This window comes from Carcharhinus amblyrhynchos, chromosome 3, assembly GCF_965287045.1.
Source record: "Carcharhinus amblyrhynchos chromosome 3, sCarAmb.v2.hapA, whole genome shotgun sequence".
NCBI classification, from domain to species: Eukaryota; Metazoa; Chordata; class Chondrichthyes; order Carcharhiniformes; family Carcharhinidae; genus Carcharhinus; species Carcharhinus amblyrhynchos.
The window spans coordinates 74,843,329-74,869,728 of NC_137326.1; the positions used below are offsets into that span (position 1 = coordinate 74,843,329).

Below are 26,400 nucleotides of genomic sequence, written 5' to 3' on the forward strand. Positions count from 1 at the left end.
ACTTTAACCTGGTATTGTAAGACTTCTTACTTTGTTACAGAGCAACAGGGAGTACCATTTCCCAAAGAAGGCTACGAAGTGTTGGATGGAATGGAGTAATGCTGGGGCTGCAGTGTTGTTGGCCAGTGGGTGGTTGTTTGGATGGAGATTGTGGGCTTGCAGTTGGGGAGGGGCGGTTGGAGCCAGGATTCCCTCTGAGCTGTTGGATGGGAGGACTGTGCTCGATGCTGTCACCTTGTGGAGAGCCTCTGCCTTTGCCAATGTAATGGACCTAGCCTTTCTTCAGCTGAAGGTTTTTGCAGTCAATGGAAACCCGATCACCCAGAATTAAATTGAAAATTGTGGCTCAGTATGTGGCTGGTGACCTAATAATAATATTTAAATTACCAGCACCTCATCTGGGAGTAGGCTGGAGTGCAACCCCCTGTCCCCCCTCCATGGAAACCAAATATAGGCTTGGTGTCTTGTTTGTGGTTAAAATCTCCCTCTGCTGGCTGTGCAGACTGGTTAGTACAATGGCCATAGGGGAAATATATGGAGAGCTCTGGGAGGACTCAATCCCACTGTCAGTTAGCATTAACACCAGAGGAGGGACAACTAGTGGAGGATCACAATGCTGCTGTTATTAATTGCAGCATATCATCAACGTTAAATAATATTTCCATATCAAAGCAATCTCCATTTATTATAGTGTTATATAATGCAGTCTGATATATATTCAACATAGATATGAATTCCTTTCGTAATACTGAATATCTATCAGTACTGACCTGAAGTTTGATTTAACAGGATTGGCTGTACCACTCTTGGCTATAGTTGGAATATCGTGTGCAGCCTGGAGTGACAAGTGGGAATATTCACTGAATTATCTCCAGGAAAGAGGGCATGAGATTGAACACACAGACTTGAGAAATGTTTTTTTTCCCTGTCTTGCTAAAATAGGGAAGGTTGAGGAGGGATCAAAAATGTGTTCCCAACAAGAAGCAAGTCTTTTGAGAGGATAAACACTGACAGGGTGTTCCCAGTGGCTAGTGAAATGTTAACAAGAAGTTGGTTGGTGGGGCGGGGGGGGGGGAGGCACAGATTGAGGATCATTGCTGAGAAAGTGAAGTTGAGGGTTAGATTAAATGGTTGCACACACAGAGGATTGTCTGAAAACCTTGTGTTTCACAGTAAAGGGGGCTTCTGTCACAGTGGCTATAATATTTAGAAAGGTGAATAATGTGAAAGAGCATGGGTGCAGAGCAGGAAAATTGGAAGATCCAATTGGTACTGGCACAGGTGCAGACACGATGGGCTGAAAGGCCTCCTTGAGTGCTGTAATATCTCTGACTATCCGGATGCTAACAGAGCTGCCCCACGGGTGCATTGTGTAGAAGTGTACCCATCGTAACAAGGAGACAAAGTCATGCGTAGTGTTTGCTTTGTGAGAATCTTTTCACCCTGAAGGAAAGCTAACAAGGGAGAACTGTGAATTTTTGAACTGATTGAATATGGCCGTGCCGTATCCGGTGATATCTCTCCGAGATCGTAGCTCCGTGAGCAGCCAACAGCATCAGAAATGAATCAGAATACAATGGAATATCTACACAATATGGATATACACACAACTGGGGATGGGAGCACTAGTGGGCAATGTCAGGCTAGGATAGGGTGAAGTACAATGAGAGGAGGCTGGTGTGATGCTAGTTCAGGCTGGTTGGGCTGAGTGGTCCATTTCCAGGCTGTAAATTCAATGCAGTACTCAATCAAGTAATCAAGTGATATTTGCTTTACAAAAGAATTGTGCATTTTGTGGTCAGACCAGCTTTGTCCTCACACAACAGCTGTCATTTTCCCAGTCAGGCACTTAGTTGCAGCCATTAGCTGTTGCAGATACCCAAAGGACAAGCTAAAACAATAAATAAATCACCCAAAGCACAGCCTGAAGTATCAAATGGAAAACTGTGCCACATCAGCACTTGTCAACTGATGGAGAGGTCATCCAGGAGGAGCGCCCCCTAGCTGATGAAGACTGACTCATGGCATTGTTAACCTCAGGACCTCTCTGCTGGCTGGAGACAGACACCGAGCTTCTTGTGATTATTCATCGTTTCTGAGGACCCTGCAAGGTGACCTGAAGGTGGCAGCCCAGGTTTTGGTTAGTTTCATGAGCGCTTATTAGCGCTTCAGTTTTAAATGTAGCTGGATAATTAGAAGAGTGCACATCACAGGTACAGAGGTATTTACAAAGAAATGTTCTTGATGTCCACTTAAAAATTGGCATCACTGTAAGCACTTTGCATGAATCAGAAGCTTCCAATCAAGTTGCCTCTTTAAAGGATGAGAGTTATCTAGAATGATAAAAGTTGTACATGTGTTTGCAGCTTCTTTTCAATCCTACTGTGCTCTGGAATTGGCAGTCTTTTTCATTAAAAGATCCATTGTAAAGCTTGCAGCAGTCATTCCATGTAGAATGATTGGATGTTTCCCCTGAGTAAGATTGCCCCTAACCCCCATGCTCTCCCGCTGATAGACATCACATCCAACCCTCCCCCATCCAACCACGGATCTTCCCTGTATCCCCCCTGACATCCTGCCGCACCCCACCCCCAACATCCTCTCAGAAATATCCAACTAAATGTTTTCTTTGACCATTCCAGAAATTTGAAAGTATCCTTGTTTACAAGCCACTGGTCAATGTCCTGGAGCTCAGTCATTAGCTGACATCAAGAGTCAGCCAAATACATCCAGACAAAGGCACAGATTCAGACCACACACTCTTGTAACCACATGCATACTTTTCTAAGGTATCCCACAAATGGTCCTCCCTTACGTCCAGACCCCGAATATTTACAACAGATATCATCACAGATACACTCAGAGTTCCACTGGTATATTCAATGGTATTTTTCATCAGCATTTTGCTGGCATACACTGGCCGAGATCACACTGATGCGCTGGCCGAGGTCTCACTGGTGTACACTGGCTGAAATCTCACTGCCCTGCACTGACTGATACCTTATTGAATGTGACAGCTGAGATCTCACTGGCATATACTGGCTGAGATCTCACCGGCACTTATGGACTGAGATTTCACTGGCATACACTGGATGAGATCTTGCTTGTGCAGAAGCGATGGTCTCACTAGTCTGCACTTGCTAAGGTCTCACTGGGATGCAACAGCTGGAATCTCACTGGCACTCACTGGCTAAAATTTCACTGGCATCACCAGCTGAGATCCCATTGGTGAGCAGTGGGTAAAATCTCACTGACATGCACAGGATGAGGTCTCACTGGTAGGTTGCTGCATAAAGTTAAATCTCACAGGATCCAGGGAGAGGTATCTAGGTGGATACAAAATTGGCTTCTTGACAGAAGCCAGAGGGAGGTTGTAGAGAGTTGTTTTTCAAACTGGAGGCCTGTGACCAGCAGTGTGCCTCAGGGATCAATGCTGGGCCCACTGTTATTTGTCATTTATATTAATGATTTGGATGAAAATATAGGGGGCATGGTTAGTAAGTTTGTAGATGATACCAAGATTGGTGGTATAGTGGACAATGAAGAAAGTTATCTCCAATTGCGATGGGATCTTGATCAATTGGGCCAGTGGGCTGATGAATGGCAGATGGAGTTCAATTTAGACAAATGCGAGGTAATGCATTTTGGTAGATTGGACCAGGGCAGGACTTATTCAGTTAATAATAGGGTGTTGGGGAGAGTTATAGAACAAAGAGATCTAGGGTTACATGTTCATGGCTTCTTGAAAGTGGAGTCACAGATGGACAGGGTGGTGAAGAACGCATTCAGCATACTTGGTTTCATCGATCAGAACACTGAATACAGGAATTAGGACATCTTGTTAAAGTTGTACAAGACATTGGTAAGGCCACACTTGGAATACTGTGTGTAATTCTAGTCACCCTATTACAGAAAGGATATTATTAAACTAGAAAGAGTGCAGAAAAGATTTACTAGGATGCTACTGGGACTTGATGGATTGAGTTATAAGGAGAGGCTGAATAGACTGGGACTTTTTCTCTGGAGCGTAGGAGGCTCAGGGGTGACCTTATAGAGGTCTATAAAATAATGAGGGGCATAGACAAGGTAGATAGTCAATATCTTTTGCCAAAGATAGGGGTGTCTAACACCAGAGGACAAAGGTTTAAGGTGAGAGGGGAGAGATACAAAAGTGTCCGGAGGGGCAATTTTTTCACTCAGAGGATGGTGAGTGTCTGAAACAAGCTGCCAGAGGTAATAGTAGAGGTGGGCACAATTTTATCTTTTAAAAAACATGACATCGGGTATAGAGGGATATGGGTCAAATGTGGGCAATTGGTATTAGCTTAGGCGTTTTAAAAAAAAAAGGCGGCATGGACAAGTTGGGCCAAAGGGCCTGTTTCTATGCTGTAAACCTCTATGACTCTATGGTGTCCAGTGGGTGAGATTTCAGTGGTGTCCAGTGGGTGAGATCTCCATGTCGCAATGATTTAGATTTGTACACAATACGAACACTTGCAGCTCAGTAAGCGCACAATGACACATACACACACCCACCCACACACACACCCACACGCTCACACACGCACACACCCACACACACACAGACGCCTATCAAAGCAATGCGGCGTTGCTGATTGGTTACTTGTGGTGCTACAGCTCAGACTTGCCGCTAAGGGAGCTCTCATTAGTTTTGGTCTCATGGCTGACAGACTGCGCCCGTTTCCGCTGGCCACACACAAAGTGACAGAATCGCTCCCGGAATTTCTCTCCCACAAAAAAGTAAACAACTGGATCGAGGCAGCTGTTAAGGCTGGTTAGGCAGGAAGTGACACGATTGCTTAAGGCAATGAGCTTCCTGTCTCGGCAGCTGGAGTGGGCGGTGCTGGTGAACAGGATGTAGACGTATCGGTTGATGTGATAGGGCACAAAACAGATGAGGAAGATGGTCAGTACCAGGATGATCATTTTGATGGCCTTGTCCTTCAGGTGCCTCTCGATGCGGTTCCCTCTGCGGAGGCTGCGGATGATCAGTAAATAGCAGGTCACTGTGATCACAAAGGGAATGACAAACCCCACCGTGAGCGGCACCAGGGCAAAGCTCGAGGTCTTTTCACGGTACAGCTGGAGGCACATGGTGGTGGCATTGCCTGCTTGCAAGGTTTGTGGTGCCCCAAGCATCGGTGCAACCCCTACCACAATGACCACCCACAGGACGATGCAGACCACGTTGGCATAGAGCGGCTTCCGGATGCGCATAGATTTAACGGGGTACACGATAGCCAGGAAGCGATCGGCACTGATGCCAGTTAGGAAGATGATGCTGGCATACATGTTCAGGTAAAAGAGGAAGCCGGTGATGCGGCAGGGCACCTCACCAAATGGCCAATGGTTCTGGCTCAGGTGGTAGACCATCCGCATGGGCAAGATCAGCACGTATGAGAGATCGGCCACTGCCAGATGCATCAGGTAGATGTTTGTGGTGGTATTGGGGTTCTTATCACAGGAGAAAACCCACACGGCAATAATATTGCCAACAAAAGCCAGCACGAAGACCACCCCGTAGAAAGAGGAGAAGAAAAGATTCTCTTCACTGCTCTCCTGGGTACAGTGCTGACCACTGGAGTTGCTGAGGATCAATGAATAAGCCATTACTAGGGTTTCCCTGCTCTGTCAGAATGCAGACTGGGAGGAACTTCAATGGACATCTGCAAAACAAACAGAGCTATGTCAAACCCCTGTTGCAGGTGTATCCCCCCCATCTCTCCATTTCCTGCCCGTGTATTAGCTATCCAATTAACTCACCTCTGTACATTCTCTGATTGCAAACACATTATTCCCCACCAGCTGATACGTCATGTGCGTGTACAAGCCCCACTAGGACCTTTCCTGCCCTGTGTGTGCTCAAACAACACTTCTACAATTTACTCTGCTGCCCCCCACTACAACACAGTCTTAACATCTGTAATATGGTCTTGAGATATGGACCCCAAAAACCACATTAAAGTGGGATCCCAATATACTCAGTTCATTTCAGCCAGAGTACATCATCACAGACAAGTCAGTTTTTAAAATTTATTATTTCATGGGATATGGACATCGTTGACACGTTCCAGCATTGTCCCTTAAACTGAGTGGCCTGATGGGCCATTTCCATTAATTCAACCACATTGCTGTGTATCTGCAGTCACATGTAGGTCAGACCAGGAATGGGCAGCAAATTTCCTTCCCCAAAGGACATGGGTTTTACAACAACCAAGTTACATGGCTATCCTTTCTGAGGGAGCCTTTAACTCCAAATTTTAAAGTTGAATTTAAGTTCTGATAATTAGCGGGCTGGGATTTGAACCCATGTCCAAAGAGCCCAATGATGTTACCATAGAATCCCTACAGTGCCGAAGGAGGCCATTCAGCCCATCGAGACTGCACCAACAACAGTCCCACCCAGGCCTATCCCAGTAACCACACATATTTACCCTGCGAATCCCCCTAAATAAATGGGCCTGTGTTAAAGAATGTTGCCTGTATTAATGAATGAGCCTGTGTTAATGAAGGAGCTTGTGTTAATGAATGACCCTGTGTTAATGAATGACCCTGTGTTAATGAATGACCCTGTGTTAATGAATGCTGCTTGTGTTAAAGAATGTTGCCTGTATTAATGAATGTTGCGGTGTCAATAAATGGCCCTGTGTCAATGAATGGAGCCTGCGTTAATGAATGGAGCCTGCATTAATGAATGAAATATTTGAAAATGAATATTTGTTAATGAACTGTGCCTGCATTAAAGAATATTGTCTAACACTAAGGGTTAATTTACCATGGCCAATCAACCTAACCTGCTCATTTTTAGACTGAGGGGAAACTGGAGCACTTGGAGGAAACCCAAGCAGACATGGGGAGAACATGCAAACTCCACACAGACAGTCACCTGAGGCCAGCTTTGAACCCGGGTCCCTGGTGTTGTGAGGCAGCAGTGCTAACCTCTATGCCACCACTTCACTAACATTCAGAACAAACCACTCAATCCACATTCAGACCTTCCATTTAGAAATTGCTATACAGCTCAGCTGCTGCAGAAATCAAAGGAGTCTGTGTCAATGAATTGAACCTATATTAATGAATGAGCCTGTGTTAATGAGTTGAGCCTGTGTTAATGAATGGAGCTGGTGTTAATGAATGGGCCTGTGTTAATGAATGAGCCTGCGTTAATGAATTGAGTCTGTGTTAATTAATGAGACTGCGTTAATGAATGGAGCTGGTGTTAATAAATGGGCCTGTGTTAAAGAATGTTGCCTGTATTAATGAATGAGCCTGTGTTAATGAAGAAGCTTGTGTTAATGAATGACCCTGTGTTAATGAATGTTGCTTGTGTTAAAGAATGTTGCCTGTATTAATGAATGTTGCGGTGTCAATAACTGGCCCTGTGTCAATGGATGGAGCCTGCGTTAATGAATGGAGCCTGCGTTAATGAATGAAATATTTGAAAATGAATATTTGTTAATGAACTGTGCCTGCATTAAAGAATATTGTCTGTGTTAATGAATGGAACTTACATTTATGAATTGAGCCTGCGTTAATGAATTGAGTCTGCGTTAATGAATGAGCCTGTGTTAATGAATGAGCCTGTGTTAATGAATTGAGTCTGCGTTAATGAATGAGCCTGCGTTAACGAATGGAGCCTGTGTTAACGAATGGAGCCTGTGTTAATGAAGGGAACACTTGAAAATGAATATTTGTTAATGAATTGAATCTGCGTTAATGAATGGACGTGTGTTAATGAATTGAGCCTGCGTTAATGAATGAGCTTGTGTTAATTAATTGAGTCTATGTTAATGAATAGACCTGTGTTAATGAACTGCACCTGTGTTAATGAATGTTGCCTGTGTTAACGAATGGGCCTGTGTTAATGAATGGGCCTGTGTTAATGAATGTTGCCTGTGTTAATGAATGGGCCTGTGTTAATGAATGTTGCCTGTGTTAATGAATGTTGCCTGTGTTAATGAATGGGCCTGTGTTAATGAATGTTGCCTGTGTTAATGAATGGGCCTGTGTTAATGAATGTTGCCTGTGTTAATGAATGTTGCCTGTGTTAATGAATGGGCCTGTGTTAATGAATGTTGCCTGTGTTAATGAATGGGCCTGTGTTAATGAATGTTGCCTGTGTTAACGAATGGGCCTGCGTTAATGTATTGAGTCTACGTTAATGAATAGGCCTGTGTTGATGAAATGAGTGTGTTAATGAAATGAGTCTGTGTTAATGAATGGAGCTTGCATTCATAAATGAGCCTGTATTAATGACTGAGCCTGCGTTAATGAATTGCGCCTGTATTAAAGAATGTGGCCTGTGTTAATGAACGAGCCTGTATTAAAGAATGTTGCCTGTATTAATGAATGGGCCTGTGTTAATGAATGGAATATTTGAAAATCAATAGGCCTGTGTGAATGAATGCTGCATGCAGTAAGTTTATCTCACAGGGTTCAGTGTACCTCATGGGGTTCAGTGTACCTCACAGGATTCAGCACAACTCACAGGGTTCAGAGTAACTCACAGGGTTCGGCGTAAGTCGCAGGGTTCAGCGTGACTCGCAGGGTTCAGCGTGACTCACAGGGTTCAGAGTGACTCACAGGGTTCAGCGTGACTCGCAGGGTTCAGCGTGACTCACAGGGTTCAGCGTGACTCGCAGGGTTCAGAGTGACTCACAGGGTTCAGAGTAAGTCACAGGGTTCAGCGTGATTCACAGGGTTCAGAGTGACTCACAGGGTTCAGCGTAAATCACAGGGTTCAGCGTGACTCACAGGGTTCAGAGTAAGTCACAGGGTTCAGCATAACTCGCAGGGTTCAGAGTGACTCACAGGGTTCAGCGTGACTCGCAGGGTTCAGCGTGACTCGCAGGGTTCAGAGTAACTCACAGGGTTCAGCGTGACTCGCAGGGTTCAGCGTGACTCGCAGGGTTCAGCGTGACTCGCAGGGTTCAGCGTGACTCGCAGGGTTCAGAGTAAGTCACAGGGTTCAGCGTGACTCGCAGGGTTCAGCGTGACTCTCAGGGTTCAGCCTGACTCTCAGGGTTCAGCGTGATTCACAGGGTTCAGAGTAACTCACAGGGTTCAGAGTAACTCACAGGGTTCAGCGTGATTCACAGGGTTCAGCGTGACTCGCAGGGTTCAGCGTGACTCGCAGGGTTCAGCCTGACTCTCAGGGTTCAGCGTGATTCACAGGGTTCAGAGTAACTCACAGGGTTCAGCCTGACTCTCAGGGTTCAGCGTGATTCACAGGGTTCAGTGTAACTTACAGAGCTGTGATTGCCTTGCACAAGTCTAATGAGGCTATAGGGAGTGTAATCTGTTTGTGGCTCATATATCATTTTGAGAATGTGTGGTTGTTGAAGAGATGCAGGAGAGATAATGAGTATATTTTTGCCCTTCTAGCAGCTGGAAAAATACCTCGGACCATTCAAAAGAAATAATTCATTCCGGCTCAATGTGGGCAAGGGCACAATACTTATTAAAGAATAACAGTGAGTGAGCGAGAGGACAGAGTGACAGCAGTGTTGGATCTTTCAGCTCTTGTCTAATTGAAATGATTAATCCTTCAAATCAAAGCGAAGTGCGCGCCCGATGGCTTCTGTCCTGTATTTAAGAAGAAACGTGATGTAACTGAGCTGTTAAGTAGATAAGCCTGACTGGGATATTCACATGAAGGCTGGATACCACTCTCAGATCTCCCCTTCTGCCTGAGGACTGTTGAAGTCACAGACAAACTATTCCTGACCTATTTGCCACATAGCCACGGAGCAGCCTTGCCATATCCATGGTGCTGTGCTCCCTCACTGCCTGATTTCTTATGCTGTGGTTCATTTTATCAATGGCTTTTCTGCAGTTCTGAGTGATGTGATTGAATGGGGAATGATTTACAGAAATCTGATAGGAAACACACCAGTGGCTGTGAACAGAATCCTGACTCTTTGATTTTTAAACGGGCTTCCAGATGCAAGGCATGTAAAGGATACTCTGTTAGAATTCAGAAAGTCAACACGGGGGCCAGCCTGAGCCTAGTGCTGGGGCGACTCTTTTCATCTTGCACACAGTGCCTGTGAAAGATTATAGTCTGGTGGGATGGGAAGCTAGCAACAAGTGCTTCAGGAGTTCTTAGAAACCTGTGGACCCTTCCAACAGCTCAGCCTCCCGAGTGTCAGTGATCACAGAGCACTGGAAAGGATTCAATTACTTCAGAAACAAACTGGTCCATTAAAAAACAATTTAAGGAATGTTTGGCTCAATCTGGCACAGCCTCCCTTTTCTCCACACCCCACAGTTTGATAAAAGTGTGCTGATTGCCAGAAACATCAAAACTGAGCATGTAATGACTCCTTATGGGTGTTCTCCAATGTTTTGTGTAAGCAATCTTCAAACAATCAGTAAGGTATATAAGAGAGGTTCAGAGAAGTTTTATAACATGATGGCACATTGGACCAGTGAGCGGTGAAACCGGGCACCTTGACACAGAGCAGGACCACCTGGCATCCTCTTAGACCTTTGACATTGAGGTGACACCATCCAATACCAAGTCATACCAACGAATAGATCCATCTGAAACCCAGCTCGAACCAGCCTGACACTGGGATCATGACATCTAATCAGGAGTTTCATCCCAGAAATCAATCTTTCCACAGGAACATCCAACAATGAGGCAAAATAACCCCTTCTCAAGATCAAACTAACAGAGAGCAAAACATTGGAGTGTCAGATCAAACAGCTTGATATAAATACATCCTAACTTTCTGCTCTTTTCTCCTTCTCTTCTCTCCATCTGTCCTCTCTTTGTTTTCTCTCTTTTTTAGGAGGGTCCTTGTTTCCTTCACTTTTTCATGGATTCTTTCCCTATGACCATTTTCCCCCCATCTCTCTCTAACTCACTGTGTGTGCTCACTGCTCTGCCTTGTTTTGCACTCTGCACTCATTTCTCTCTTCACTCTCTTCCTCTGATATTTCTGTCTCTCTCTCTGATATTTCTCTCTCTGTCTGATATTTCTGTCTCTCTCTTTCTTTGATATTTCTCTCTCTCTGATATTTCCCCCTCTCTCTATATTTCTCTCTCTCTCTTTCTTTGATATTTCTCTCTCTGTCTGATATTTCTTTCTCTCTCTCTGATGTTTCGCTCTCTCTCTGATTTTCTCTCTCTCTGATATTTCTCTCTTTCTCTCTCTCTGATATTTCTCTCTCTGTCTCTCTGCTATTTCTCTCTCTCTCTCTCTGATATTTCTCTCTTTCTCTCTGATATTTCTCTGTCTCTCTCCGATTTTCTCTCTCTCTCTCTGATATTTCTCTCTCTGCTATTTCTCTCTTTCTCTCACTCTGATATTTCTCTCTCTCTCTGATATCTCTCTCGAATATTTCTCTCTGTCTCTCTCTGACATTTCTGTCTCTTTGTCACTGATATTTCTCTCTCCCTGATGTTTCTCTGTCTCTCTCTCTAATGTTTCTCTTTCTCTGATATTTCTCCCTCTGTCTCTCTGATATTTCTCTCTCTCTCTGATATTTCTCTCTCTCTCTGATATTTCTCTCTCTCTGATATTTCTCTCTCACTCTCTGATATTTCTCTCTCTCTCTCTGATATTTCTCTCTCTCTGATATTTCTCTCTCACTCTCTGATATTTCTCTCTCTCTCTCTGATATTTCTCTCTCTCTCTGATATTTCTCTCTCACTCTCTGATATTTCTCTCTCTCTCTCTGATATTTCTCTCTCTCTCTGATATTTCTCTCTCTGATATTTCTCTCTCTGTTTCTCTCTGATATTTCTCTCTCTTTCTCTCTGATGTTTCTTTCTCTCTGATGTTTCGCTCTCTCTTTCTGATGTTTCGCTCTCTCTCTGATATTTCTCTGCCTGATATTTCTCTGCCTGATATTTCTCTTTCTCTCTTATTGATATTTCTCTCTCTCTTTGATATTTCTCCCTCTGTCTCTGACGTTTCTCTCTCTCTCTCTCTGATATTTCTGTCTCCTTTTTGACAATTCTTTCCTGCCCTTCACTGTCTCTAGTTCCTCTTTGTGTTGACCTCCCTTTTTCCTGAATCTCTATCTTGTCTCTGGTTCCCTTTTCTATTTTCTGTCTCCATTCTTTTACTGTCCCCTCTCTTTGTGACTTCCGGTCTCTGACTCTCTCCCATCTTCCTCTCTCTGTCTACTCTTTTTTCCCCTAGTTCCTTTTTTCTGTCTTTCTTCACTTATGTATGCACTGTACTACCTTCAGTCTCTCTCTCTCTTCTGCATTCATACTTTCCTCTCTTTCTCTTTCTGATTCCTCTCTGCCATGCTCCCCATAGTCTCTCCATCTCTCTCACAGAAAACATAGTCGCTCTGTCTCAAATCCTGTTTTTGTCACTTTCTTTTCTCTTTGTCTTGCTATCTCCCTCCTCACCATATATTTCTTTCCACTTTCCTTTGTCTTTCTGTCCTCAATTTCCTCCCAGTTTCTGTTTTCTTGTTTTCTTCATTTGTTTCCTTTGCAATCTCCTTTCTGATCTCCTTCCTTTAATCTCAAGTTCTTTATCCTCCTTTATGTTTTTCTACCTGCCTCTGCCCTTCTGTCTCTTTGCCCTAACTCTTTCCACGTTCCCTCTCTCTGACATTGTTTCTCACTTTCTCCTGTATTTCTTTCGCCTACATTCTCTCTCTCCCTCTCTCTCCAATTCTCTCTCTGACTTCCTTCTTTTTCTTTCTGTTCCCTTTTCTTTCTTTCCCTTTGTTTTCAACCTCCTTTCTGTCTCTTTGTCTCCTTGCTTCGCCTCCTCTCTGTGCTACCCCAAAGTGTGGTGGATGCTGGGACTGTGAGTAAACTTAAGGAAGCGTTAGACATTTTTAATTGGTAATGGGTTGAAAGATCCTGGGGAAGAAGGCAGGAAAATGGGGATGAGGAGCATATCAGCCATGATCGAATGGCAGAGTGGACTCAATGGACCAAATGGCCTAATTCTGCTCCTATATCTTTTGAAATTAGGAACATTTTCCTTCTCTTTCTTCCTGTCTTTTGTTCCCCCTTTTTAAGTTCTCTCTGTCTTTCTCTTCTCCATCCTCTCTCTCGCTCTCTCTGTCTGTTATATTTCTCTATTTTTCGATCATTTCTGTCTGCTTTGTATTTCAGTTTTTCCTCCCTCCAGTGCTTTTTTTTTGCTTTCCCAGATTTGGCCATTTGTCGTTCAGTCTCTACACTCCTCCTTTATCCGGGTGTCCTCCCTGTTTTCTGTAGTTTGCTTCTTATTGTTGTATTTTTCACATCCTTTCCAATATGAAAGCAATTTTGAGTTTTATTTGGGGATGAGGCTCTGTTTCTGAGCAGGCTGCTTTAAAACTGTTACTGTGGGTGAAAACATCCACAAGATTCCTGACCTCAGGTAGTGACTCAGATCAGGAAGGAGTTTCTCTGTCTCACCACTGACTGAAGCAGTTGTGGCTTTAAAATACCCACTGTGCCAGTGGCAATGTTGGTGTCCCAGCAAGCGGACTTCCCTTTATCAAGGCGCTTCCGATCAGTGGACATGAGAATGAACGCACTCACTCTTCTCACACCTGAAAGGGTTAATTGATATTTCTGTCATAAGCAGCAGCTTATATATGTGTCGTTACTAGGTTTCACTCTCCGGTAAGTCACAGTGTAATGTGATGCTGTTCAAAACACAACTCTCAGGGTTTGCAGCAAGTAGTTCAAATGCAGAATAGAAAATAATTCTTGGGTAACTTTTTCCCTCCTGCTCCTCTTACCTCTCTCTTCCGCTCCCTTTCACTTTTCTATTTACTGATAATTACTATTGTCTCATTACCAGACAATGCCTTTCCTTTCTCAGTCGTATGAATCTCTCGTTTTCTTTGCTCATTCACCCTATCAGTCTGTCATTTCATCTCTTCTCTCTATCTCTCTGTACTTTTCCTCCTGTTTGTCTGTCTTCCATCATCCTCCTGTCTTCGGTTTGCACTATTCTTTTCCCCCATCTGATCCCCTCTCTGCCACTCTACCCCCAGCTGCCTCTCCTTTTGATACAGCGTTGTCCCTTGCCGACTCTTTGCTTGCCCTACTGTGAGTTGCAAAGAACCACAGCTGTCTGCACACTGACCTACCTGCTGTTGATGGCAGCCTTGGGACTGCTGTAAACTCAGAGAGCTGTGTCCCACTCCTAAACTCTCTGCTTCCAAGTCCACTTAACAGCGTTCAGTCAGCAAGGCGATGAGGGGACTAAATCACACAGGAGGAGCACATTTCCAAGTGCTGCTCATGATCAAGGCTCCGTGAATCAATCTGGTCTGGGGGGTGGTCCTATATAACCAGCATAGTGACTGGGGACAGGGTATTGTTAGTCAACCAACAGAGGGAGCTGATTGTGTGCAAAATGAAAAGGATTTTCTATTTCCCCTCCCTGAAACTTGCTAAGATGAGCTCTATGATATTTTTTGTGAGTGACTCCTTTTGAAAGCCTTTGGAGAGGGTCACTGCTTTTCTGTGAGTCTGTGTGATTGATTCCTCAGAAGCTGTGATCCACAATGGGAGGTTTCAGCACAGATACATTAGTGTGGGGACAGCAGTGGCAATGAGGAGGGAGGCTGGGCGCCATGGCAACAGGAGCAAGCCTTTCAAAAATTTCCTGCGCTTCTGAGACGCATACCCATAAAACAGAGGAGTGTTTAGTGTGCAAGTAGCCAAGGATAATATATAGTCATTGTCTCAGCCTCCAGCCCCACTGGATGAATTGGTTTTGTGTCAGGGTGGGAGCCCTTCAGTTAACACATCACCGGAGATAGCAACTGTTCTGAGCTTTGTACGTATTAGTGAAAGTTAGGGAAGGGAGAGCTACAGCATTCCTATCTCATAACTGACTGTCCAGCGAAGAGCAAATCATTGATCTGAATTGACCCAGTCCGGTATAAAGTAGATACAGATTGAACTCATCCGATACAGAGTAGACACAGAATAAACCCAGTCCAATACAATATAGACACGGAATAAACCTATCCGTTAGAGTAGACGCAGAATAAACTGACTCCAATATAGAGTAGGGCCAAGACCTTGTGCAGTAAGGAGCAGCTCCTAGATTTTCATTGACCCTATCCGACAGCAAGCCAACCCATAGATACTAATTGACCCTATCCAAAAAAAACAGGTCCCAGGCACTAATTGAGAGAGTTCAATAGGAGTGAGGCCATATACAGAATGAAGTAAGACCAAAATACTAATTGACCCTGTCCAATATGGAGTAAAGAAATAGGAGCAGGAATAGTCTGTACAAACCTGCTTTCAATCAATAAGATGTTGGTTAATGTCCACTGTAAATCAGCTCAACTTTCCTGCCTTATTCCCATATCTCTTGATTCCTTTTGTGTCAAAAATCTTTTCATCTCTGTCTTGAACACATTCATTGAGTAAAATTTCTAATTCCGCCTGCCACAGGAATTGTCATGGGCGGAAAGCACAATAGAGAGGTCCACTGACCTCAGGGTGGACTGGACCAGAAAATCCCACATGTTGCCTAAGCATCCACATTCTTCTGGATTGGAGACTCCCAATGTTCACTCGTTGTTTCTTTATTCTTTTGTGAGATGTGGGCATTACTGGCAAAGCCAGCATTCATTGCCCACATCTTGAACCATTTACTGTGGGTCTGGAGTCACGTTTATGCCGGGCCAGGTAAGGAAGGCAGATTTCCCTTCTTTCATAAAAGGTCAATACTCAACCAGATGGGTTTTTACCCCAACTATTGATGGTTGTCATGGTCACTGTTACTGAAACTAGCTTTATATTCCAGATTTTTATGAATTGAATTTAAATTCTACCGGATGCCATAGTGGGATTTGAACCCATGCCCCAGAGTTATTAGTTCAGTGATCTCACCACGATACCACCATTCCCTCTAAGTGAAGAAAGTCTTCCTCACTACTGTCCTAAATGATTGACCCCTTTATCCTGAAAGTAAGACTGCTAGTTCTTGCTTCTTGATCCTTGAGAATCAGCCTCTTTGCATTGAGCCTGTTAAAAATTTCTACATTTCAATAAGGTCTCTCCTCATTCTTCTCAGCTCCAGAACTATTGACCCAAATTACTCACTCACTCACTCTCCCCTCACTGGTCAGCCTGCTTATCTCAGGGATGGACCTAGTGAAACTTTGATGCGCTTCTACATCTTTCCTTGGGTAAGGAGACTACACCAGATGCGATCTCATCAATGTCATATGCAATCGCAGTAAGGCTTCCTTATTCTTGGACTCCAATCCCTTTGCAATAAAGGCCAACATACTGTACCTTCCTAATTGCTTGTTATGCCTGCATTTTAATTTAGTGTCATTTATGTACAAGAACACCCAGATCTCTCTGAATACCAACATTTACCACTCTCAGTTTGGTACGATGATCGAAAGATTTCCTATGTCACCATTGTTATGCAGATATAGTACCTCAAATCCAGCTATCCAAGTACCGAAAATCGGATGTTTCTTTAAGTGGGCCATGCAAGACGACCCCATGGGAGCGGTGCATAATTAAAAGTTTAATAATTTAATCTAATTAATTAACCTCAAGTCCACAACAGCAGGTAGAATTCCAAATGTGCCCTGTGGCCAATGGTAGAATGAAGACCAAAATGGACGCTTCCATGCAGTATCTCATACCTGTCATTCCTACGCTCTGCATGGACCGAGTGACCCTTGACCCCACCCAACCCAACCCAGCTGGGCCCAACCTTAACCTTAGTTACAACATGTTGCCAGTCTCACCAAATGTGCCCTGCTGCAGGCATTGCCCTGCTGCAGCCATTGCTGGCGAGTGAAGGTCGCTGCCAGTTACCCCAGTTACTGACTGGTCAGCATACCCTGGGAATGATTTCTTATATGACCTTTAGAATGAGAAACAACAATATAGCAGAAGAATATTACCAGACTCTGTGGCCAAACAAGACCCATAAGGGAGGGATAGAAACAGGCATGTTACAACATGCATGAGGCTGAAGCCAACCAGTATCTTGCCTCTGAGAACCGAGAAGGCCCAAAATCCAGCATTGACTTCACCCTGAGGTTGCTGGTGTTTGAGACTCCCTACCTTAACACATCTGCCACTTTTTTGACTAAACAATTGACCTGTCTTTAACTGCAATCTTTTAATGTTCTCCTCATGGTTTACTAGGAAGTGGCCCTGGAAATACTAGATCCATTGGTAGTTATTATCCAAAATTCTTTGGACTCTGGACTGGATCCTATAGATTACAGGGTGGTTAATGTAAGCCTGCTATTCAAAAAAGGGAGCTAGAGAGAAAACAGGGTACTATAGATCAGTGAGCCTAATGTTGATACTAGGAAAGCTGCTATAGTCTATTATCAAGGGTTTCATAACTCAGCCTTTGGAAGGCAATGGTATAATGGACAGAGGTCAGCAAAGAATTACACAGGAAATCATGCTTGATGAATCTGTTGGAATTCTTTGAGGATACAACTAGTAGGGTTGACTGAGAAGAACCAGAGGATGTAGTTTATTTAGATTTTCAGTAGAGTTTCGACAAAGTCTCACATAACAGACTACTACGTAAAGTTAAAGCACGTGGGATTGCAGGTAATGTCTTGAGATGGATAGAAAGATCGGAACCAAAGAGTTGCATAAATGGGTCTTTTTCTGACTGGCAGTCAGTGACTAGTGGGGTTCGCAGGGATCTGTGCTACGACCCCAACTGTTTACATTATATATTAATGATTTGGAAGAGGGAACTAAATGTAATATCTCCAAATTTGCAGATGATACAAAGTTGGATGGGAGGGTGAGCTCTGAGGAGGATGCAGAGATGCTTCAGTGTGATTTGGACAGGCTGAGTGTGTGGGCATATGCATGGCAATTTCAGTATAATGTGGATAATTGTGAGGTTATCCACTTTGGTAGCAATAATAGGGAGACAGATTATTACTTGAATGGCTGTAAATTTAGAGAAGTGGAAACTCAGTGAGACCTTGGTGTCCTCATGCATCCTTCACTGAAAGTAAGCGTGCAGGTAAGCAGGCAGTACAGAAGGCAAATGGTAAATTGGCTTTCACTGTGAGAGGATTTGAGTATAGGGATAGGGATGTTTTGCTGTGTTTGTATAGGGCGTTGGTGAGGCCACACCTGGAGTACTGTGTGCAGTTTTGGTGTCCTTATCTGAGGAAGGATGTCCTTGCTATAGAGGAACTACAGTGAAGGTTTACCAGACTGATTCTTGGGAAGGTGGGTCTATCATATGAGGAGAGACGAAGTTGATTAGGATTTTATTCATTGGAGTTTAGAAGAGTGAGAGGGGATCTCATAGAAACTTATAAAATTCTAATAGAGTTAGACAGGGTAGATTCAGAAAAAATGTTCCCAATGGTGGGGGAACCCAGAAGTAAGGGTCATAGTTTGAGGATAAGGGATAAACCTTTTAGAACTGAGGGGAAATTTCTTCATCCAGAAGGTGATGTGGAAAATGGTCTCATTACCAAAGAAAATAGCTGAGGCCAAAACGTTGTCTGATTTTAAGAAGAAATTAGATATAGCTCTTGGGACTAAAGGGATGAAGGGATATGAGGGGGAAGGATGTTGAATTCGATGATCAGCCATGATTAAAATGAATGGTGAAGAAGGCTTGAAGGTCCAAATGGCCTACTCCTGCTTCTAGTTTTTATGTTTCTACATTTCCCCATCTAAAATTGTATAGCCAGCAAACTTGGACACATTACACTTGGTCCCCTCATTCAAAGTAATTTGCGAATAGTGAGATCCCTGCACTGATCTTTGTGACACTCCACCATTTACATCATGTCATCCTGGGGTGACTCGTTAATTATGACTTTATATTTTGTCCGTTAGCCAATCAACAATCAATGCAAATATATTATCCTCAATCCCAGGAGCTCTAATCTTATGTACCAACCACCTGTGACACACTCTGCAAGTTTACATAAACTACATTCATTGATTCTCTGATATCTACCATGCTAATTACACCATCAACATTCTCCTAAAATTGCCAAACCTAATTTCCCTTTCAGAAAACTACGTTCCCTGTCAACACTTTGGGCATCTGGGCAAGAAACTCCACCACCTGTAAAATTTTATCCTAAATAACCCTGTCGCATTGCACAATACTCAACTTTAAAAACACTGTTTCTTGGTTTACGCCATGATATATTGTTCTAGAAAATGGTCTCACATTGAATTCCATGAACTCGTCTCCAAACTAATTTTGCTAATTTAGTTTGTCCTTTTTGTATGAAGACTAAAGATCCTCTCATGATTATTACGTTCCTCTCGTTACACGCATTTATAATTTCCTGATTTGCACTCTGCCAGACACCAAGATCTTCCACTAAGCAGCAATCACAATGGGATCACTGCTCCACTCAAACTTTCCCACACCTTGATGCTGATTCACACTTGTTGCTGGGTCTTCCAAGCCTGTGGAGTGCAGTATCCATTGGAGAACTCCATCGTAGTGGTGTGGTGTCACTCTGTGGTGGGGGGTGGGGAGAGAGACATGTCCTCTTGTTATAGCACTAGCTGCGATATGATAAATCTAAATGTCCAGTGTGAAAGATAGTGAATGGGTTGTGTTGGTAGGTGAGATTATTGAGGTCAGTGAGTGTGGGTAGGGTGAGTAGGGTAGGTGAGGTCATTGAAGGTGGGTATGGTGGTTAGGGTAGGTTGATTAGCAAGTGTAGGTAGGGTGGGAAGGGTTGGTGATGTTGGTGAGTGTGGGTAGGGTAGGTGAGGTCATTGAGGGTGGATAGGATGGATAGGTTAGGTGAAATCAGTGAGTGTAGGTAGGGTAGATAGTGAGTGTGGGTAGGGTGGTTAGGGTAGTTGAAGTTTGTGAGTGTGGGTAAGGTGGGTAGGGTAGGTTGATCAGTGAGGGTGGGTAGGGTGGATGCGGTTGGCGAGTGTGGGTAGGGTGGTAGTCCTTTAAACAAAATTACCTTTATCTAACTATCCCTCCTCTTTACTAGTTTCAGTTCTAACTGAAGCGTCTGATATGGACAAGTAGCGAGACATGAATAGATCAGCAGGAGTAGATTTTAGATGCTCAGCGACCCTATCCAATATGAACTGAGATGTTTTCCATGAGGTGCATTGACCACTCATGTTGTTAGTTTGAAATTATTTTTGATTTAGTTTGAGCTTCTAGACCAGGGTTTTATCCTATTCATCTGAGATAATCTAATTGCTGAAGGCTTCAGAGGCTGTTCCATATTCCAGGCTATAGATTGGATCCAGGGGTTCCATTCACTCGAGTCTTGACATCACATGGGAAGTGAAACCCGTCCCAATGGTCAAAGGTGAAAGTATGTTAAGTGCACACTGAATGGAACAACTGCTGCTATTCATGATATCCTTCACATTCCTTCATTTTCGACCCGCAGAGGCCAGTCTAACTTCCTAACACAATGAATAGAAGTTGTGGCTTTGTTTGGAGGCCTCTGAGCTAGATTTCAGATAAATGCCTTTGAAAAGAAAAGGACTGACAGCAAAAGAATCCTTTTATGCATAGAATAGCTAGCTGTTCACTATAACCAATAAGGAATGGTTGCAGAGATGGACGGTACAACAGGATGTGATTATGGAGGGCACGAGAAGGTCAGGGATTCAGAGCATAAAGATTCAAGGATGTGAATGGTCAGAATAGCACAAAAATCAATATTGGTCAAGAATAATCAATATATGAAACGGGGATATCACAGATAATATCAGAGATAGGAATATTATAGTGTCAAAGCAGGTGACAAAGTCTTTAAGGTAATGGTGTAAGAATCAGACTGGATTCTGGTGTTAAGCATATCAAACACACACTGAAGCTGAAGGTTCTGCATTGCACACTCAATATTGGATGAATTTTTCACCCATCAGGGTGAAGGCCATCCTGTGATGGACACTCGAGCATGTTTTGAATATGCTCCCTGTGCAATGCCAGACCCATTGCCCCAGTGTGTGAAAGAATGGTGTCTGGAATAAAACTGGACTGGTTCAATGGCAGGAGCCTATTAGGATAGGTCAATGGATGGGAAATACCAGACTAAATGGATGGATGGATGGATTCCCACATTTGGGATTAGAACTTTCTTCTTTCTCAGCAATAACACTTCCATTTTACTCTCCCAGAAGGAAAAGAAACAATTCGGATCAGTATTCTTATTTCCCCTTTTTTACTGTTTTTCTTCCTTCTGGAGTGAGTTCCCTGCATACTGAGGACACGAGAATCCTGGCTTTGGCATGTCTCCTTCTGACAGTTTTATCCGAGCAAGGGGTGGATGAAGTTCTGCCCAGCACAGATCTTTTGGCAACACTCAGAAGTGGCAGACAAAAGGCACCAACAGGCCAGCTGCCATTTGACCAGTTTTCCACTGGTTGGGTGTTAGTGAAACAGTAAGAATCATAGGAGAAGAATCATAGGATCCCTACAGTGCAGAAGAAATCATTCCACCCATCAAGCCTATACTGACAACAATCCCGCCAGACCGTATACTCCTAACCCCAAATATTTACCCTGCTGGCCCCCCGACACTATGGGACAAATTAGCATGGCTGATCAATTTAACCCTCACATTTATGGATTATGGGAGGAAACTCATGCAGACATGGGGAAAATGTGCAAATGCCATACAGTCACCCAAGGTTGGCATCGAACCCGGGTTCCTGGTGCTGTGAGACAGTAATGCTAACCACTTGTGCCACCATACCGACCCATCCTTAATCCCTTTCCGTAATCTCGTCTGCAATCCTTTTTCACTTCCCTTTCACATTCGCCCCTTCTCTTTTGCCCTCTTCCTTGTGCCCCATGGAAGTGGATTTAATTCACCCCCCCCGAAATGATGATACCTGAGTTGTGAGGGCAGTGAGCCTTAGACCCTGGTCTGTGGACCCTGGAGTATTGTGATCCTGGCTGGGTGAGTGGATTCTGAATACTTCATGCTGTTGATTTGAACAGAATGTGCTTTATTTGAGTTAGTCGACTCGGCGAGTTGATTTATGGCAATACAGATGTTTTCATACAGAGAACTGAGGAGAGTAAACAGCAGCTGTGAGTGAGACTCAGCTAGTCTCGTGAACTCGATAACATAGTCAGAGAAAGAATATCTCTATTAATTGATGAGACACACACTGAGAGCATTTTCTGCATTTCAACGCATTCATTCAGTCCTTTAACACACAGACTTTGATTTTACCCGTGAAAAAATTACCAATTTAAACAAAACTTCTGTCCTATCAAAACACCATTTGGTGTTGGATAACAGCTCCCTTAAGGGAAAGTTGGGATGTATACACCCAACACAGGATCTAGCTCAGATCTACAGAGAGAAATTAGACAAAGGTATATAACAAGCAACAAAGGAACAACCAGTGTTATCACACAAGGTCAATTTTACATCAGTTTAAGAAAGAGCTTGTGTTGTACAGCATGTTTCCTGGCTTCAGAATCTTTCCTGAATCTAATTATAGCTACTGTTTGAAGTGTTTAAACACACACACACACAACACACACACACACACGCAACAAACACAAATACTCACTGATCAGACATTCCCCGGGTTTAACCCCTGCCCATTGCTCCAGATTAATGTCTCCCATGGAGTAATGAAAGGTGTTAAGCACAGATTTGTTAATAGCAGATCATGTCTGACTAACTAGATTGAATTTTTTGAGGAGGGTTATTGAAAATTAATGTAAGTCCACATGGATTTCAGCAAGGATAAGTTAAAGGAAAGTAAAAGCTTGAGTGATCCAAGGGAAAATGACCAGTTGGTTCAGTGACAGGAAGCAAAGGGTTACAGTGGGTGTTGTGACTGGATGGCTGTTTCCAGTGGGGCTCATGATGTGGAGATGCTGGCGTTGACTGGGGTAAACACAGTAAGAAGTCTCACAATGCCAGGTTAAAGTCCAACAGGTTTATTTGGGAGTAAACGCCACAAGCTTTCAGGGCTCTGCCCCTCCACTCACCTGACGAAGGGGCAGAGCCCCGAAAGCTAGTGCCATTTACTACCAAATAAACCTGTTGGACTTTAACCTGGTGTTGTGAGACTTCTTTCCAGTGGGGTTCCACATGGCTCAGTGCTGGATCCTTTGCTGCCTGTGATGTATATCAACAATTTAGATTTAATTCTAGGGACATGATTAAGAAGTTTGTGAATGATACATACGTACATGTATTGAGGGAGAAAGCTGAAGACTGCCAGAAGATGCCAATAGACTAGCCATATGGATGGAAAATAGCAAATGGAATTCAATCCAAAGAAGCTGCAAACTAAACAAGGGAATAGACAATATATGGTTGGATTTCGAGAAACAAAGAGGAACAGAGGGACTTTGGAGTTCATTGCCTCAGATTCCTGAAGGTGTCTGGAAAGGTCGATAAGATGATTAAGGATACTTTCCTTTGTTAGCTGAAACATAGAATATAAGTGTAGGGAGGTGTGCTATAAAATTGTGCATTCACTCTCTCTACTACTGTTGCACAGTGGCACAGTGCATACCATCTACAAGATGCAGTGCTGCAGCAGCTCGCCAAGCCTCCTTCGACAGCACCTTCAAACTCACTAATAGAAGGACAAGGGCAGCAGATACATGAAACCCACTGGAGGTTCCCTTCCAAGTCACTCACCATCCTTTCTTGTAAATAAATCACCATTCCTTCACTATCGCTTGGTCAAAGTTCTGAAACACCGTGCCTAACAGCACTGTGGGTGTACCTACATGGACTGCAGCAGTTCAAGAAGGAAGCTCACCACCATTTTGTCAAGGACAACTAGGGATGGACAATAAATGCTGGCCTTGCCAGTGACATTCCCAACCCATGAAAGAATAAAAATTGAACTTTAGTTTGGCTACAACTATTGTATACAGTTCAGGCCCCAGGAAGGACATGATCACATGAGAGAGGGTACAGAGGAGATTTATGGGGAGGTTGCCAGGTATTTTGATTAAGAGAGAAGATTGGATTGTCCTAGAAGAGACTGAATGGTGACCTAATCAAGATGTATAAAATGATGAACAACCAAGATAGAGTGAGTAGGATGGCATTATTTTCCATAGCAGCAAGTTCAATAACCAGAGGGCATAATTAGCAGAAGAATTAGAGGGGAGTTGTGTATGACTTCATCAGGCCATTGAGGTTAGCCTATTGAAATATGAATTCCCTGATTAAGGAGTCAACTTATGTCAAAATAAGGAGTCTTTTCCTTGTATTTAACTGGAAGTATCAGTTCCTCTTGAAGATAGACTGCTGATTGATAACACTCTGTGTACTGCTGTTGGAATTGTAAATAAAGGGATTTTGGTGATGGGACTTCTGCCTCTGAAGATTTATTACGAGAGGATTTTATTCACCCAAAAGGTAGTGGGAGTCTGGAACTCACTGCCAGAAAGGGTGATATAGACAGAAGTCCTCATCACATTTTTAAAATCACTTGGCTTTTAACTAGAGTTGCCATAACTACAGGGCTACAGTCTGAGAGCTGGAAAGTGAGATAAAGTTGTATAGATTATTTTCCAGTTGATAGAGACATGATGGGCCAAGTGGTCTTAGGTGTGCTATCAGTTTTTTATTTCCTAAGAGAGAGATACATTTATATACTGCCTTTCATGACTTTAGAACATCTCAAAATGCTTTGTAGCCATTGAAGAGTTGGCAATGGCTGGAACTTCCCAGCCCCTCTGGCTGATGGGATCTTCCTGACCCTGCGTAGTTACTGGACATTTAAATGGCCTGTTGAAACAACTGGGAAAGCTGGGGGGGGGAGGGAAAGCTGCCATGATGGAACTGGATAAAGTCAGCCAGTGGTATAATGCAGAAAGTACAGCCACCAACTGACACCAAGGGAACTCCTCAATCCGCAAGGTGGCTTTATAGAATCCCTACAATGCAGAAGGAGGCTATTTGGATCATTGAGTCTGAATGGACTCTCCAAAAGAGGATCCCACCCAGGCCCTAACATTAACCCCAAATGTTTACCCCACAAATCCCTCTAACCTACACATCTTGGATCCCTGGCTCTGTGAGGCAGCAGTGCTAACCACTGTGCCACCGTGCTACCCTGATCTTCGTTTCTTTCAGTGATGCTGTTTGAAAGATAAACAGGGGTGAACTCCACTGCCGTTCTTTGCCATGGGATGTCTGCCTGAGAGGGTGTCCGGAGCCTCGGCTGAGAGACAGCAGCTTTAACAATGCTTCAGCTCCAGCCTGGAGTGTCGGCCCAAATCTTGTGTTTGCAACTCTGAAAAGGGACTCAGCTTCTGATTCGGAGGCGAGGGCACTGGTCCCACAGCCACAGACTCTGCTCACGAGCAGCAGCTCCCTCAGCGGCAGACTCTTCAGGCTGGGAAAAGAGAGATGTGGATCAGCAACAACCACGCGTTTGCAAAACTGGTCAAACATGTGGGAATGCGGACGACCCTCATAACTGTTTTCAACTTTAAACCTGGGCTGCACCTGCTGTGTCTGTGGGACATCAAAAGCCTTCGACATCAGCGCAGCAGGACGATGTGAAGCATTCCAGATTGATATCGAAGCACCGGGTGAAGTGAGCGTGAGAGAAACCTCTCATTGACTTTCTGCTGGGGGAGTCTGGAGCATTCAGGCTGTGTCTAGAGGGCGGCGCATGTGGAGTGTGAATCTCATTGCTCGCTTTCCAACTCCAGCGCTCAGGAAATGGATCCTCAAGTTATACAAATAGGAAAGAAAAATGTCTAAGCTGTCTAAAGGGCATTAAGACGGAATGCAGTGTGAAAGTCTTTGTGCTTACATTTGTGTCTTTTAACTAAGGAGCAGGGGGAGAACATTATACTGTGTAATGTGCACCAGCAGATTGGATAAAGGCAGGAGAAGTCACCAACCAGACAAAGGTTCAACTCTAGTCACAAACGTTAATGAAGACATGCCTGTTACCAGGAGTATAAATATAATGGCTGTGTAAAAACCATGAACAAGGAGGCCACCTGTCACAGAGGGGAATTAAACCGTATGTTCAGCTTAATCTAATGTCATAAGTTAACTGGTTTCCTCACCGTGTTTCCAATGTTTTGCACTTTTTTGGAGCTGGAAATCCATTTTTCGGGACATTCCATCGAAGGCTTTTTCCCATTCAAATCACATGAAATTCATTGAGTTGTGACAATCCTCTTGGAGTCATGGTCATATCATCAATACGGCATAGAAGGAGGCCATTTGGTCCATCAGGTTCATACCAGCCCTTTGGGAAGTCAGGCCTATTGCCACTCTGTTTCCTAGTAGCTCTGCAGGGTATTTCCCATCCAATTTCCTTTTGAAATCATTCCACTTCCACTACCCTCATGAACAATGAGTTCCAGCTCACTGCCACTCGCTGTGTCAGAAAGGTTTTTGCTCACATTCCCCTGGCATCTCTAACTCAAAACCTTCATTCTGTGTCCCTGCCCC

General features: G+C 43.8%; 2 protein-coding genes across 5 annotated transcripts in view; one reads left to right on the forward strand and one right to left on the reverse strand.

Moving 5' to 3' along the window:
* Positions 1–26,400, forward strand: part of LOC145340853 (LIM and senescent cell antigen-like-containing domain protein 2) — a 98,478-nt gene that overhangs the window by 44,039 nt on the left and 28,039 nt on the right. The gene's annotated exons all lie outside the window — the stretch shown is intronic.
* On the reverse strand, positions 4,572–14,234 carry LOC145341406 (uracil nucleotide/cysteinyl leukotriene receptor-like). The gene is made up of 2 exons (XM_080186346.1): positions 14,089–14,234; positions 4,572–5,687 (listed from the first exon to the last, which is right to left on the reverse strand). The coding sequence occupies exon 2, from the start codon at positions 5,629–5,631 to the stop codon at positions 4,633–4,635; it is 999 nt and encodes a 332-aa protein (XP_080042472.1). The 5' UTR covers positions 5,632–5,687; positions 14,089–14,234; the 3' UTR covers positions 4,572–4,632.